Genomic DNA, 17,757 nt, shown 5'->3' with positions numbered 1-17,757 from the left:
AATAAAGCGAGTCTGTTACAGTAAGAAAGAGTAAGAGTAAGGTTAAAAAAAACGGTGTGGCTTGATTCCACCATACCTGATTGTCATAACCCATAATACACTGTGTACCAGTGACGTGCGGTGAGGTTGATGGCTGGTGAGGCACTGACTTCATCACAGTCAGATTTACAAACATATGAACCCTAAAGAGTATCTTATTCACCATTTGATTGGCAGCAGTTAACGGGTTATGTTTAAAAGCTCATACCAGCATTCTTCCCTGCTTGGCACTCAGCATCAAGGGTTGGAATTGGGGGTTAAATCACCAAAAATGATTCCCAGGCGCGGCGCCGCTGCTGCCCACTGCTCCCCTCACCTCCCAGGGGGTGATCAAGGGGATGGGTCAAATGCAGAGGACAAATTTCATTACACCTAGTGTGTGTGTGACAATCATTGGTACTTTAACTTAACTTTAACTTTACACATACAAACTGTAGCACACAAAAAAGCACATTTAATAAAAAAAAACGTTATTATGGTCTTACCTTTACTTAGAAATTAAGTCCATGCGCCGCAACTAAAGCCCTCACTTAAACTTTCCACGTGCAAGATTGAATCTATTTAAAAAAGTGTAACCGAGGGTTTATAAATGTCGCCTATACTGTATGAAACTACAAAATAACAAACACGGAGGCTCCAGTTTACACGAGGACCACTTTATTTACCTTCTTTCAAAAACCTCCGCAACGTGACATCACTTCCGCTCTTAGCGCCTTCAAAATAAGAGCTCAAGGCATATACTGTATAACAGCGCATAACAGGAACTTAACATCACAAAGAGGAAAGCCCATGAAAATAGGTTACAAAAGTTATTTAATAAGAAGCCAAAAAGTGCAAAAACAATAATGTTCGTGTTGGAGAAGTTGTGAATTAGGTACACCTGCACTCTGCAGGTGTATCTAATGTTGTGTCCCTGCAGTCATTCACAACTCCTCCAACACCAACATTATTGTTTTTGCACTTTTTGGCTTCTTATGAAATAATTTTTTTAAATAGATTCAATCTTGCACGTGGAAAGTTTAAGTGTGGGCTTTAGTTGATATAACAATTCTACGGCGGGGGTGCAGGAGGCGAGCCTCACACAGTGCGTCTTTTGCAGCCGTTTTATGATCGCTCAGCACAAGAAATACTTTACACACATACAGTTGTTGACAAAATACACTGTACATTATATACCTCAGCTAACTAAACTATGGAAATGTATAATATAGTTCATATAGCAATACAGTCTCACTGCACAGCAGGCCAGCAGTTAGCCGAGTCATTGCGCAATCCATGTTGCGGCACTGAGTGACGTGCCTCAACTGGCTGCTGTTCACCTCACCGTCTCTTCTCAGTATTTGAACGGCAAATGTGAAAATTCAGCGATTTTGAATAAAAATAATCTAAAACTGGTGAAGTTAAATGGAAAATAACTTTATAGTATAATCACTGGATACATATAACAATTAAATTTTTTTTTTTTCTTTTTACATTTTTTTTCTTTCCATGATGGCAGGTGAGGCCCCGCCTCACCTGCCTCTAGTGACTGCACGTCACTGCTGTGCACAAACCTAATTACCACACAGATCCTTCCGCCATAAATGCAATTAAACAGTTACATATTCTTTACTGAATAAAAGCAGTATAAAATAGTACATTATCGAATTATTCACACAAATGTAATGATTACAAATAAAGTGTACCTTTTAATTACTCTAAGCATGCAATATATACATTTTCGTATTATTTAAATAAATAGTCCCATTTTGGCTGAATAAACATAAAGCACCTTCCATAAAATGTAAATTAACTTAAATAGCATTTCCTACACCTATGTTCCAAATGAAATACCACACAAAGTTGTATTAAAAAGTGGACCAAGTCACAAAGTTACACAAACATTTTTTTTTTGTTAAAATCATAATATATTTAAGTTTTTATTAACAAAACTTAAATATGTTTCAATGTTATTATATATATATATATATATATATATATATATATATATATATATACACACTATATTGCCAAAAGTATTTGGCCACCTGTCCAAAAGGTTTTGGTATCCTGGAACCTTCAAAGTTCCTTTCAATAGAACTAAGGGGCCAAGCCCAACTCCTGAAAAACAACCCCACACCATAATTCCTCCTTCACCAAATTTCACACTTGGCACAATGCAGTCTGAAATGTAGCGTTCTCCTGGCAACCTCCAAACCCAGACTGGTCCATCAGATTGCCAGATGGAAAAGCGTGATTCATCACTCCAGAGAACGCGTCTCCACTGCTCTAGAGTCCAGTGGCGACATGCTTTACACCACTGCATCCCACGCTTTGCATTGGACTTGGTGATGTATGGCTTAGATACAGCTGATCGGCCATGGAAACCCATTCCATGAAGCTCTCTGCGTACTGTACGTGGGCTAGTTGGAAGGTCACAGGAAGTTTGGAGCTCTGTAGCAACTGACTGTGCAGAAAGTCGGCGACTTCTTTGCACTATGCGCTTCAGCATCCGCTGACCTCTCTCTGTCAGTTTACGTGGCCTACACTTGGTGGCCGACTTGCTGTTGTTCCCAAACTCTTCACTTTTCCTATAATAAAGTTGACTTTGGATTTGTTGCACTGATGGCATCCTATGACAGTTCCACGCTGGAAATCACTGAGAGCGGCCCATTCTTTCACAAATGTTTGTAGAAACAGTCTCCATGCCTAAATGCTTGATTTTATACACCAAATTGATTAGGACACCTGTTTGTCATCATTTGGATGGGTGGCCAAAGACTTTTGGCAATATTGTATATATATATATATATTTTTTTTTTTTTTTAACTATGAAAAATACTTATTGTATTTAAAAAATGATACATTTTCTTACGATACATTTGTAATATAAGAATGAATTATTTTTGGTTAAAAAAAAGATTTACCAAATTAATCATTATGTTGCTGGAATTAATTCATATAAAAACATATATATATATTTATATATATATATATATACATATATACATATATATACTGTATATATATATATATATATATATATATATATATATATATATATATATATATATATATATATATATATATATATATATATATTTATTTATTTTTTAAGGCATCGAGAGGTTCAAATTACAATAGTTGTGATCATCTTCAATTTTTTTTCTTTTAAATCAGGCATGCAAGACTTTAACTATCTCCACACCAACTGCTTCGAGGTGACGATGGAGTTGGGCTGCGATAAATTTCCCCCGGAGGACGACCTGTTCATCAGCTGGCACGAGAACCAGGAAGCCATGCTGTCCTTCATAGAAGCGGTTGGTGAAGACAACGTCTCTAAATGTCGTTTTTTTGTACCAACTTGTAATCTGTTCTGCTGGGCGTCACTTGTTTAGGCCCATCGAGGGATCAAAGGCATCGTGAAAGACGTGGAGGGAAACGGCATCAAAGGCGCCAAGATCGCAGTGCGAGGGATACGTCACAACATCGCTGCAAGTACGGTTTGACATGTTCATCGTCTCGCTATTTCAAGGCACAGTCTAGTGGCATCAAAAGACTGCATTTAGTGTGCCAGGTTTGGAGTCAAAATCGCAAGATAACTGTAGAAACGTTTTTGTTGTCAGTTTTCCACAACATGACGTCATAGCTTAATGCTAAGCTACATGGCTAATAAAATTTTTGGGGTTGCCGTCAACCAAGGATCTTTATCCAATGTTCTTAGGGCTGATAGTCCAAGTCAAATTGGATTTGTTGAAATTAACCTATGCATAATCGAGAAAAGGTCAAATGGAATTGTCACCTTACAATAATCTTATTAAAATGTAAAAAAAAGTCATACAATTATGGTTGTCAAATTGTCAGTATACAAATAATTGTGTCTGAAATTAATGAAAATTGAATTACCCCCAAAACACCACCACATGTCAACATGTTGTTTTAATGACAAAAACAAACAAATATTGTTTCAAAAATAATACAGTAGAAGGTGCTACAAACACTGCAGTGGATTTATGACCTCATATAATAATAATGTAACTCTATACAGCAAATATGGGCATCTACATCAACAATATGATTTGCCTAAGTAACTAAACAGGACAAATGGGAAAAATAAAAAAATAAAAAAATAGAACATTTAAATCCTCTACTGGCAAACACATCATCAGCAGTTTCTCCATATTCTCATGGATAAATCTTTGCCGTCTAAAACCGCTGCGTGCTTTGTGGTCTTTATCGACGACTCTTGCTCCAAACTGCTCTGCCAAGTTGGCAACATGCACACCTTTGTCAATGATTTCTTTCTTGAATTCAATGATTGACATCCGCTTCTTCTTCTGAGAACTCTCCTTCACATTCACTTTCTTTGTTCCCATGGTTGGAAAGTTGTGTTCACCAGTGATAGCAAGCAAGAAAATGATTCTGAAAATGTTCTGAGCGAGGGTCCAAACTTCGTAACGCCTAAAATAACTTTATAATGCCTTAAAAACCTTCATATTGCCTTAAATAACCCAAACTTTATATTTCCTTAAATAACCCTAAACTTTATATTGTCTTAAATAACCCCAAACTTTATATTGCTTTAAATAAGTTCATCCATCCATCCATTTTTTTCCACTTATCCGAGTTCGGGTTGCGGGGGCAGCAGCCTAAGCGGAGAAGTCCAGACTTCCCTCTCCCCAGACACTTCGTCCAGCTCCTCCCGGGGCATCCCGAGGCGTTCCCACGCCAGCCGGGAGACATAGTCTTCCCAACGTGTCCTGGGTCTTCCTCGTGGCCCCCTACTGGCCGGACTTGCCCTAAACACCTCCCTCGGGAGGCGTTCGGGTGGCATCCTGACCAGATGCCCGAACCACCTCATATGGCTCCTCTCGATGTGGAGGAGCAGCGGCTTTACTTTGAGCTTCTCCCGGTTGACAGAGCTTCTCACTCTATCTCTAAAGGAGAGCCCCGCCACCCGGTGGAGGAGACTCATTTCGGCCGCTTTTACCCGTGATCTTGTCCTTTCGGTCATAATCCAAAGCTCATGACCATAGGTGAGGATGGGAACGTAGATCGACCGGTAAATTGAGAGCGTTGCCTTCCAGCTCAGCTCCTTCTTCGCCACAACAGATCAATAGTGTCTGCATTATTGAAGACGCCGCACCGATCCGCCTGTCAATCTCACGATCCACTCTTCCCTCACTCGTGAACCAGACTCTGAGATACTTGAACTCCTCCACTTGGGGAAAGATCTGTTCCGCAACCTGGAGATGGCACTCCACCCTTTTTCAGGCGAGAACCATGGACTCGGACTTGGAGGTGCTGATTCTCATTCCAGTTGCTTCACACTTGGCTGCGAACCTATCCAGTGAGAGCTGAAGATCCTGGCCAGATGAAGCCATCAGGACCACATCATCTGCAAAAAGCAGAGACCTAATCCTGCAGCCACCAAACAAATTATGTCCATAAAAGTTATGAACAGAATCGATGACAAAGGGCAGCCTTGGCGGAGTCCAAACCTCACTGGAAACCTGTCCGACTTACTGCCGGCAATGCGGACCAAGCTCTGGCACTGATCAAACAGGGAGCGGACCGCCACAATCAGACAGTCCGACACCCCATACTCTCTGAGCACTCCCCATGGGACTTCCCGGGGGAGACGGTTGAATGCCTTCTCCAAGTCCGCAAAGCACATGTAGACTTGTTGGGCAAACTCCCATGCACCCTGAAGGAACCTACCGAAAGTGTAGAGCTGGTCCACGTTTCCACGACCAGGACGAAAACCACACTGTTCCTCCTGAATCAGCCACAGAAATAGGAGAGCCCACCACAGATTCTCCAGGCGCTGCTTCCCCATAGGAAGACTTGTTGGTGGGATTGAGGAGGTCTTCGAAGTATTCCATCCACCGATCTACAACATCCGCAGTCAAAGTCAGCAGAACACCATCCTCACCATATACGGTGTTGACAGTGCACTGCTTCCCCTTCCTGAGGCGGCGGATGGTGGTCCAGAATCGCTTCGAAACTGTCCGGAAGTAGTTTTCTATGGCTTCCACAAACGCCTCCCATGTCCGAGTTTTTGCCTCTGCGACCGCTGAAGCCGCACACCGCTTGGCCTGTCGGTACCTGTCCGCTGCCTTTGGAGTCCCATGAGCCAAAAGGACCCGATAGGACTCTTTCTTCAGCTTGACGGCATCCCTCACCGCTGGTGTCCACCAGCAGTTTCTACGATTACCGCCACGACAGGCACCAACCCCAAACTTCATATTGCCTTAAATAACTTCATATTGTCTTAAATAACTTTATATTGCTTTAAATAACTTCATATTGCCTTAAATAACCCCAAACTTCATATTGCCTTAAATAACTTCATATTGCCTTAAATAACCCCAAACTTCATATTGCCTTAAATAACTTCATATTGCCTTAAATAACTTCATATTGCCTTAAATGATTTCATATTGTCTTAAATAACTTCATATTGCCTTAAATAACTTCACATTGTCTTAAATAACTTCATACTGTCTTAAATAACCCCAAACTTAATATTGCCTTATATAACCCCAAACTTCACATTGCCTTGTATAACCCAAAATTTCATACTGCCTTAAATAACTCCAAACTTCATATTGCCTTATATAACCCCAAACTTCATATTGCCTTAAATAACTTCATATTGCCTTATATAACCCAAAACTTCATATTGTCTTAAATAACTTCATATTGCGTTATATAACCACAAACTTCATAGAGTTAGAAAGTTAGTTGTTTTTTTTAATTGTCATTATTACAGTAAACAGGTTCAAAGAACAACAAAATTGGAGTAGATCCCCCAAGGTGCATACACAATAATTTGGTAATATAAATAGTAAAAAAAGATTTAAAAAAGATAAAAATAGAAGATATGTATCTATATATATATGTATATATCCACACACATGCACATATCTATACATATGCATATATATACATATACACGTATAACATTATTATACACATATAACATTCATATTAGGGATAATGGCTTTTTGCCGATATCCGATATTCCGTTATTGTCAAACTCTTTAATTACCGATACCGATATCAACCGATACCGATATCAACCGATATATTCAGTCGTGGAATTAACACATTATTATGCCTAATTTGGACAACCAGGTATGGTGAAGATAAGGTACTTAAATAAATAAATAAATAAGATAAATAAATTAAAAACATTTTCTTGAATAAAAAAGAAAGTAAAACAATATAAAAACAGTTACATTGAAACTAGTAACTAATGAAAATGAGTAAAATTAACTGTTAAATGTTAGTACTATTAGTGGACCAGCAGCACGCACAATCATGTGAGCTTACGGACTGTATCCCTTGCAGACTGTATTGATATGTATTGATATATAATGTAGGAACCAGAATATTAATAACAGAAAGCAACAACCCTTTTGTGCGAATGAGCGTGAATGAGTGTAAATGGGGGAGGGAGGTTTTTTGGGTTGGTGCACTAATTGTAAGTGTATCTTGTGTTTTTATGTTGATTTAATAAAAAAATAAAAAATAAAAACCGATACCGATATTAAAAAAAAAACGATACCGATAATTTCCGATATTACATTTTAACGCATTTATCGGCCGATAATATCGGACATCTCTAATTCATATAGCATTAATATTGCCTTAAATAACTTCATATTGCCTTAAATAACTTCATATTGCCTTAAATAACCCCAAACCACACATTGTCTTAAATAACTTCATATTGTCTTAAACAACTTCATATTGCGGCAGCACGGTGGTAGAGGGGTTAGTGCATCTGCCTCACAATACGAAGGTCCTGAGTAGTCTTGGGTTCAATCCCGGGCTCGGGATCTTTCTGTGTGGAGTTTGCATGTTCTCACCGTGACTGCGTGGGTTCCCTCCGGGTACTCCGGCTTCCTCCCACTTCCAAAAACATGCATGATTGGCAACACTAAATTGGCCCTAGTGTGTGAATGTGAGTGTGAATGTTGTCTGTCTATCTGTGTTGGCCCTGCGATGAGGTGGCGACTTGTCCAGGGTGTAACCCGCCTTCCGCCCGATTGTAGCTGAGATAGGCTCCAGCACCCCCCGCGACCCCAAAAGGGAATAAGCGGTAGAAAATGGATGGATGGATGGAACTTCATATTGCCTTGTATAACCCCAAACTTCATATTGCCTTAAATAACTTCATCTTGCCTTAAATAACTGCATATTGTCTTAAATAACCCCAAACTGCATATTGCCTTAAATAATTGCATATTGCCTTAAATAACCCCAAACTGCATATTGCCTTAAATAACCCCAAACTTCATATTGCCTTAAATAACCCCAAACTGTATATTGCCTTAAATAACCCCAAACTGCATATTGCCTTAAATGACCCCAAAATGTATATTGCCTTAAATAACCCAAACAGACGAGCTCATGTGATGATAAATTGTCATTAAATACTGCACAATGCACATCTCCTAATATTGACCATTTTGAGTTGACACACTGAACTTTGTGACTGAAAGAAAGAACCACATGTCTTATCAATCCTAAAAGTGCTTGTCTGTGATTTAAACACATATTTGTAGAAAAAGCAACACACCATGTGTACACTCATGTATGGCTAAAACACATATTTGTACAAAAAGCCACACACCGTGTATGGTTAAAACACATTGTTGTACAAAAAGCCACACACCGTGTATGGTTAAAACACATTGTTGTACACAAATTAACACACAATGTGTACACTCATGTCTGGCTAAGCATACAAACAACACTCAATCTGCGACAATACTTCTTCTGTTAAAGTCTTTGACTTTCTTGTTCTTGTTCTCGCTGACAACAATAACAATTCCTCCTTTTGTTTGCCTTCAAGTAAATCTGGGCGGCGTCATCCAAGCACTCTTTCACACTCCTCCCAACACTGGACAACATTTTGCTGTGCGCCAAAGTCCGTACAGTTGTTAGTAATCACTCATTTGCCAGAGGTGGTACCAAGTCATTGTTTTGCAAGTCACAAGTAAGTCTCAAGTCTTTGCCCTCAAGTCCGAGTCAAGTCCCGAGTCAAGACAGGCAAGCCCCGAGTCAAGTCCAAAGTCAAGACTGGAAAGTCTCAAGTCAAGTCCTAAGTCCTGCATTTTGAGTTTCGAGTCCTTTCAAGTCCTTTTAACCACAGACTAATATATTAACACAGATTGTGTATGCTTTTCAAACGCTGTATTTATTTATTAAAATAAGTGCATTTTAAATTGCAGGAAAGAAAATTGTGCTGACATTGCACTTTATAATAGCACTTTTTAGCACATTTTAAACATTAACTCATTCCTTTACAGAACAAACACATTGAAAAATAAAGTGCAAATGTACTTATTTGTACAAAAGTGTTAACATTGAAAAAACATGACATATACGTGAACATAACAAAAAAGTTGTACTTTTTATATGTCAGGGCCCTATGCTGCATTGCATTTGCAAAAGACCAAATTAGCCAAGAGTCTGTCAGTCATTTGTGCACGATGGGGGCGTAGTATGATGCCACCATGGCTGAAAACTCGCTCCACTGGAGCACTGGAGGCAGGCACTGCCAAGACTCTCATGGCCACTCGGAACAGTGAAGGAAGAGTCTTCATGTTCAATGCCCAGAACAAAAGGGGGGAGAGAGTTGTTTTGGGTTGGTGCACTACTTGTAAGTGTATCTTGTGTTTTTTATGTTGATTTAATTAAAAAAAGAAAGAAAAAAAAATGATTTCTTGTGCGGCCCGATACCAATCGATCCACGGACCAGTACCGGGCCGCGGCCCGGTGGTTGGGGACCACTGAGGTAAACAACCAACAGTATGTCAGAAAGCTAGCTAAAACGGTACACATATTCATAATATAGTATACATTTTAACTGACCTTTATTTTACTATTTTTGTCTTTTTTTAGGTGGCTAAAATACACGGTGCTGCTGACCGCCGTCTAACGTTACGTGTGATATATTGACTAACGTAACCCTGCTTAAAAAAAATCACTGAACAAAAAGTATGAATAAGGTAGTGAACTGCAACAGATTCCCGTGTTTGCAATAACGTTAGCAGTGAGTTTACAGCCTCACTGATTTAACTACACAGCAAATAAAAGTCACGTTACTTAGCCAATAAACGTTATCTTACATTCAAAACTTACCGTTCTTTGTGCAACTTCAAATGCCGGACGAAGTTGGAAGTTGTTGCCTCTCCATCAGTAATTTTCGAACCGCATGTGTTGCATACTGCAAACCGTTTTGTGTTGACCACCTCGTAATTTTTACACCCAAACAAAATTATTTTAGGTATCATTTTTTGTTCACTGGCGTGTGGTTTGGACATGTCTTCTTCGTTGGTTGTCCTGCAATTTGATTGGATGAATGCTGTGTGATGAAAACAAAGTAGATCTAATTTGATTGGCTGTTGTACTGAGACCACACCCTGACACACGCAACGCTGATAGACAAGTACACAATGAAAAATACGGAGCGCTCCCGAATAACTTTTTCATCTTTGGGTTTTGGGGAAAGTAGCAAGTCATGTCAAGTCATGTCAATTCAAAAGGCTCAAGTCCAAGTGAAGTCACAAGTCATTGATGTTAAAGTCTAAGTCGAGTTGCAAGTCTTTTTACATTTTGTCAAGTCGAGTCTAAAGTCATCAAATTCATGACTCGAGTCTGACTCGAGTCCAAGTCATGTGACTCGAGTCCACACCTCTGTCATTTGCACGCTGCTGTGTTGTAAACAAAATGTCATGACTTATTTACATCTTTCATAAACACACAAGACTTATGTTGTTTGGGAACAGTTGGTAATGGTTATGTGCAGGAAAACTTTTCATGAACTCAACTCACCTTAATGTGTGTTCCTAAATTTGTGTTCCACGTTTTAGATGAAGAGCGCAGTTAGGATTTTGGTTTACAGAGTATACAACTAAAAACTAAAGTTTTGGCCTTTGTTTTCTCTAAACGCATACATTTGTCTAAATATGGCCAAAGACACGCATTATTAGTGGGTTTCCTGCACGTCGTCTTCATCACTAAAGGAAAAATCTAATCTGCGGGAGAGAATTCCACTGACATTTTCAATTACCGTATTTTCCGGACTGTAAGGCGCACTTAAAATCATTTTTTTCCCTCAAAACTCGACAGTGCGCGTTATAACCCGGTGCGCCTAATGTACGGAATAATTCTGGTTTTACTTACCGACCTCGAATCTATTTTATTTGGTACATGGTGAAATGATAAGTGTGACCAGTTAAACATAAGAGATACGTGTAGACTGCAATATGATGGCAGTCACACATAAGAGATACGTGTAGACTGCAATATGATGGCAGTCACACATACGAGATACGTGTAGACTGCAATATGACTCAAGTAAACAACACCAACATTTTATATGTTTCATTGAAAATATAGAACATTACACACGGCGCTCAAAAATCTATCAAAATGTTTTAGTACGATTTTTGTAAGCTATGAAGCCGCACTGCTTGATGGATTGTACTGTGCTTCAACATATGAGTATTATTATGGTGTGTGTATAAGGTAAGACATATTATCTGGCGTTTTGTTTCGCAACTTTTCTTAACTTCTGGTACCTGCTGATCTGTATTTGAGATCTGCATAAGTCCTGAAAAATTGCGCGCGTCCGCCTTTGTAGTCCGTACCGACCCCGTAGTCGATAAGCTTCTTCTTTTTCTCCATCGTCTTGTTATGGGACATTCATCCTCCACTGTTGCCATTTCTAATATAAAGTAGTGTAAAGTTCTTACTTATATCTGTCAGTAAACTCACCATGGAAGCGCTAAAACATACCGGTGTAGTGAGTTTACATTATCCAACCAAGGAACTTTAGTTATTAGAGAGTCCCGATAGGACGTTTTTTTCACGGGATACATTTCCGGCGTTGTTGTTGTTTCCGGATGAGAAGATGCTGCTTCGTTATGGATTTAAGTAAAGTCTGAATGTCATTAAAACAGTTAGCTCCATCTTTTGACACTTCTTCCACCCCCGTCCTTGCACGCTACACCGCTACAACAAAGATGACGGGTAGAAGACGCTGCCGAAAGTGAGCCACGTAAATAAGACCGCCCACAAAACGGCGCATCCTGAAGCGACTGTCAGAAAGAGGCTTGAAGATGATCTGTAAAACAAAATGTATGCAACATTTTGACCAAAGAACCACCATTACATGTTATGTAGACCACAAGGAAGTGTTTTACATTTAGAAAAAATAAATAATAATTAGGGATGTCCAATAATGGCTTTTTGCCGATATCCAATATTCCGATATTGTCCAACTCTTTAATTACCGATACCGATATCAACCGATACCGATATCAACCGATATATACAGTCGTGGAATTAACACATTATTATGCCTAATTTGGACAACCAGGTATGGTGAAGAAAAGGTACTTTTAAAAAAAAATAAATAAATAAAATAAGATAAATAAATTAAAAACATGAATAAAAAAGAAAGTAAAACAATATAAAAACAGTTACATAGAAACTAGTAATTAATGAAAATGAGTAAAATTAACTGTTAAAGGTTAGTACTATTAGTGGACCAGCAGCACGCACAATCATGTGTGCTTACGGACTGTATCCCTTGCAGACTGTATTGATATATATTGATATGTAATGTAGGAACCAGAATATTAATAACAGAAAGAAACAACCCTTTTGTGTGAATGAGTGTAAATGGGGGAGGGAGGTTTTTTGGGTTGGTGCACTAATTGTAAGTGTATCTTGTGTTTTTTACGTTGATTTAATAAAAACATAAAATAAAAAAATAAAAAAACGAAACCGATAATAAAAAAAACGATACCGATAATTTCCGATATTACATTTTAACGCATATATCGGCCGATAATATCGGCCTGCCGATATTATCGGACATCTCTAATAATAATATGACACCTTTAATGCGCTCTATAATCCGGTGCGCCTTATATATGAAAAAAATATCAAAAATAGACCATTCATCGGCAGTGCGCCTTATAATCCGGTGCGCCCTATGATCCGGAAAATACGGTGTAATGGATGTTAAAGTGAACTGGAAAGCTCATATTAAAAATATACAACATAAAGTAGCAAGAAACCCGTCAATAACGAACAAAAATCCCTCCATATTATTTACTGCTCGCTAGTGTTGCCATATCTGAGTTATTACATTATTATTATTATATTATTATATTAAAATATGGGAAATAACTACAAAAGTACATTACATGCACCAAAAGTGTAACAAAAAAAGATCAATTAGAATAATAAATAATGTTGGATATAAAGAACAAGCAAACACTTTATTAATTGAAAACTATTGAAATTCAATGATTTGCAAACAGCTAAAATTATGTATGAATCAAACTATAATCTGCTTTCCAAGAATATACACCAATTCTTCTCAACAAAGAAGGAGAAATATAACCTTAGGGAAAAAAACTAATTTAAAAACATTTGTATGCCCGTACAACACTTAAAAGCTTTAGTATATCAGTATGTGGAATTAAGTTATGGGATGAATGACGGAAAGAAATCAAACAAGGTTCAATATGATCCAATTTAGGAAACTGTTCAAACTCCCAGTGTTTTCAAAGTACAAAGAAGAAGAATTATGATAGACGTCATGAATTTATTGAAAACAAGATATTACCCATCTTCTTAAGTGAATCATAACTGATTTAACGACTAATGGGGATAACTGGTGTGTTTCAAACAAATTGATGTAACTTGTGTACAAATTGAGAACAGGTGGTAAACATCTGTGTTCCTAATTGCTTTGAAGTGAAAAAGGCGGAGGATTAGATAACACTTGTTTCCTCTTACTCCTTTTAAGACATGATGTAAAGGAAACTGAAAATATGTCAAATATGTGTTGATACTGTTCCAAATACAAAACCAGTGATGTTGGCACGTTGTGTAAATCATAAATAAAAACAGAATACAATGATTTGCAAATCCAAAAAGCGACATCAGTGTGTAAAGGATATCGCCATATGGACTCAGGAACACTTCAGAAAACCACTGTCAGTAACTACAGTTGGTCGCTACATATGTATGTGCAAGTTAAACTCTACTATGCAAAGCGAAAGCCATTTATCAACAACACCCAGAAATGCCGCCGGCTTCGCTGGGCCCGAGCTCATCTAAGATGGACTGATGCAGAATGGAAAAATGTTGTGTGGTCTGACGAGTCCACATTTCAAATTGTTTTTGGAAACTGTGGACGTCGTGTCCTCCGGAACAAAGAGAAAAAGAACCATCCGGATTGTTATAGGCGCAAAGTTCAAAAGCCAGCATCTGTGATGGCATGGGGGTGTATTAATGCCCAAGGCATGGGTAACTTACACATCTGTGAAGGCACCATTAATGCTGAAAGGTACATGCAGGTTTTGGTGCAATTTATGTTGCCATCCAAGCAACGTTATCAAGGACGCCCCTGCTTATTTCAGCAAGACAATGCCAAGCCACGTGTTACAACAGCATGGCTTCATAGTAAAAGAGTGCGTGAAGGCCAGACCTGTCTCCCATTGAAAATGTGTGGCGCAATATGAAGCCTAAAATACACATATTTTTGATGACTTTTTATTCTCTGACTATTATTGAATGAATTCACCATTTAGGAATAGTAATAATCAAATTCATTATAGTAAAAAGGATAAAAATGTTAATGTTTAGTAATAATCAAATTAATTATACTAAAAAGGATAACAATTTTAATGTTGCATGGAAAACTCAGAATGTTTAGACTTAGACTTAGACAAACTTTATTGATCCACAAGAGAAATTGTTCCACACAGTAGCTCAGTTACTAAGGATGGAAAGGGCAATGATGGAAAGGATAATGCAGGTGATTTTTTCTCCATCCATTGCCAGTCCTGGCAATTTTTTTCAATTAAAATGTTGAACAACTTAAGCTGTACACCAAGAAAGAATAGGGAAGAATTCCACCTGAAAAACTTAAAAAATTGGTCTCCTCAGTTCCCAAACGTTTACTGAGTGTTGTTAAAAGGAAAGGCCATGTAAGACTGTGGTAAAATGCCCCTGTGCTAACTTTTTTTGCAATGTGTTGCTGCCATTAAATTCTAAGTTAATGGTTATTTGCAAAAAAAAAAGTTTCTCAGTTCGAACATTAAATATCTTGTCTTTGCAGTCTATTCAATTAAGTTGAAAAGGATTTGAAAATCATTGTCTTCTGTTTTTATTTACGATTTACACAACGTGCCAACAAATTAAATAAAAAACAACTTCAAATGAGAATGATTCTACATTTTTCCCAGTCATATTAATACACATTATGTTGTTTTTATTATTATGAACATATTTCTTTTTCTACATTTTAGCTGACCAGGGGGAGTACTGGCGCCTCCTCACCCCAGGCACCCACATAGTGACGGCCACGGCGCTGGGCTACACGCGGGCAACCAAGATGGTCCAGATCCCGCCCACGATGCACAGCGCGGGGCGAGTGGACTTCGTGTTGGAGAAGGTGGCGATGGAGCCTCTCCAGCTGCAGGAGGAGGAGGAGGAGGCGGCCGCCTACAACCGCTTCGACCCCAACAACCAGTACGAACGCTACATTCAGATGGCCGACATCAGCTCCGCCGGAGAGGAGCGCGTGGAGAAGCCCTGCTGGTGGAGCTACTTTGTCCTGCCGGGCGTGCCCTCTCCCACCTGGCTGCTTAAAAGTCACTAAATTGACCACTTTTTCACCATTCTGCAACTCATTTCAGCGCTTACACGTCTCTTTCCTCCTCATTTTCTTTCTTCATATTTATAGTTCGCACTTTCTTTGTATAAATCTAACATTACTCTGGTGCTGTAATCAAGGCAGCTGGCCACTAGAGGGCGACAATACTCAACTATTTGCTCAGATAGGGCCTTGTTATTGTGTTTTTTCCCCTGTAAATAAACACACATATTTTTGATGACTTTTCATTTTCTGACTATTATTGAATGAATTCACCATTTAGGAATAGTAATAATCAAATTAATTATAGTAAAAAGGATACACATGTTAATGTTGCACGAAAAACTGTTAGGGCTTAGCATTGGCGTTGTTAGGCCTATTTTAGGGGGGCTCAAGCCCCACTAAAATGTTCTTAAGCCCTCCTAAATAATTTGGTGTTATATATATATATTTATATATATATAATTTTTTTTTTTTTTTTTTTTTTTTTTTTTTTTTAACAAATACATGTCGACATATTCATTATAAAGTGGCCCGAATATGAGTTTAAATAAATTAATCATATAACCTGTCATCATTCACTCAGTTTCCCCTCACTTCATAGCGCAAATCACCAAAAATGATTCCTGGGCGCGGCGCCGCTGCTGCCCACTGCTCCCCTCACCTCCCAGGGGGTGAACAAGGGGATGGGTCAAATGCAGAGGACACATTTCACCACACCTAGCGTGTGTGTGTGTGACAATCATTGGTACTTTAAGGGAGAGAGCCCCTTTAGTGTGTCGGTATCCAATCCATTCCACTTGTTCATATAGAAAATGCCCACATCCCTCAAAAACCAGTCCGCATTTTCTCTGCGACCTTGCATGCGGTCCTTGGACTTGTTCATATAGAAAATGCCCACATCACTCTTGTAGAATCTATATAAAGTAATATACATTAGTCTAATGTTAAAACAATGAAAAAAACATTAAATATATTTGTTTTATTGTATTGTTACATTAATAGCTGTTGTATTGTTATAGAATGGCTTGTTAAACATTTCATAGGATTTTCAGAGTGAGGAAAAACCAAGACATTTAATATAAAATGTCAAATTAATAAATACATTAAAGGAAAAAGAAAAAAAATGGTTAAAAGCCATCGTCTCGGGGAGCATTTCATTTCGTCCCGTGCATTTTTTTAAATAATACTAATAACAATGAATCATTTCTAAGTCTTTGTTAGCCATTTGTGAAGTTTTGTGCTCGTGAGCTACGTTCGCTTGCGTCCTGTGCATCTCCTGGGGGCTAAGCCCCCTCTGTCCTTAAAAGCTAGTGACGCCCCTGGGGCTTAGACTTAGATGTTAGAATAATCATGTATGTACAGGTATATTATCACACAACTTTAGTATGCTTAAAGTATGTTGCTATAGTTATTAGCTATTGTGCTCAAGCTGTATTTTTCCTATCTGTGCAAGGACACAACTTCTTGTCTGAGGAGTTGCCTCAGCCGCAGATGTTATCTTTTTGTTTTAGCCCGCTAACATCCAAGGACTTCAAGGACCTCAACGAAGATAGGACGACAGCACGCAGACGAAGCAGAGACAAGGCGAAATCACAAGGCCCCAGCACATTCCGTCACGTATTGTGCGTACTGGACCTGCTTTGCATGATATATGTGACCACTCCTTTTAGAGGCGGCCTCAGTGATGTTGACTAGGGAACTCCTGAATAAATAGAGCAGGGGTGTCAAACTCAAATACAGAGTGGGCCAAAATTTAAAACTGAACAAAGCCAAGGTTGAACAAATTAACCTTTTGATAGGGACCCAAACAAGTTTTGCAATAAATATTGACCAAGCAAGGCTTATATAACTTTATAGTGACATGCAAAATCGAGTTTCAAATAATAATAATAAAAAGTAAAAAATATCAATGGCATATCAAATACAATTTAAATAAAAATTGAATGCCTCTTTTCTATTTGCAGCCTTCTGAGGTAAATATCAACATTAACTTTTTCCACAGGCTAATACATTTGAAAATAAAATAATGAATAAACCAA

The 17,757-nt window shown here is 38.4% G+C and overlaps 1 protein-coding gene across 1 annotated transcript in view; it reads left to right on the top strand.

Annotated features, from left to right (window-relative positions):
• The window catches only part of LOC133606830 (carboxypeptidase Z-like), a 79,637-nt gene extending 63,674 nt beyond the window's left edge, over positions 1–15,963 (top strand). Inside the window, exons 9-11 of the mRNA XM_061961192.2 lie at positions 3,199–3,338; positions 3,417–3,516; positions 15,369–15,963. Of these exons, the coding sequence (XP_061817176.2) occupies positions 3,199–3,338; positions 3,417–3,516; positions 15,369–15,721 (593 nt within the window). The 3' untranslated portion in view covers positions 15,722–15,963. The remainder of the gene's footprint in view (positions 1–3,198; positions 3,339–3,416; positions 3,517–15,368) is intronic.
• Positions 15,964–17,757: the final 1,794 nt, after the last annotated feature.

Source organism: Nerophis lumbriciformis, linkage group LG05, assembly GCF_033978685.3.
Source record: "Nerophis lumbriciformis linkage group LG05, RoL_Nlum_v2.1, whole genome shotgun sequence".
NCBI lineage: Eukaryota > Metazoa > Chordata > Actinopteri > Syngnathiformes > Syngnathidae > Nerophis > Nerophis lumbriciformis.
This window is presented reverse-complemented; position numbering and strand designations above follow the sequence as displayed.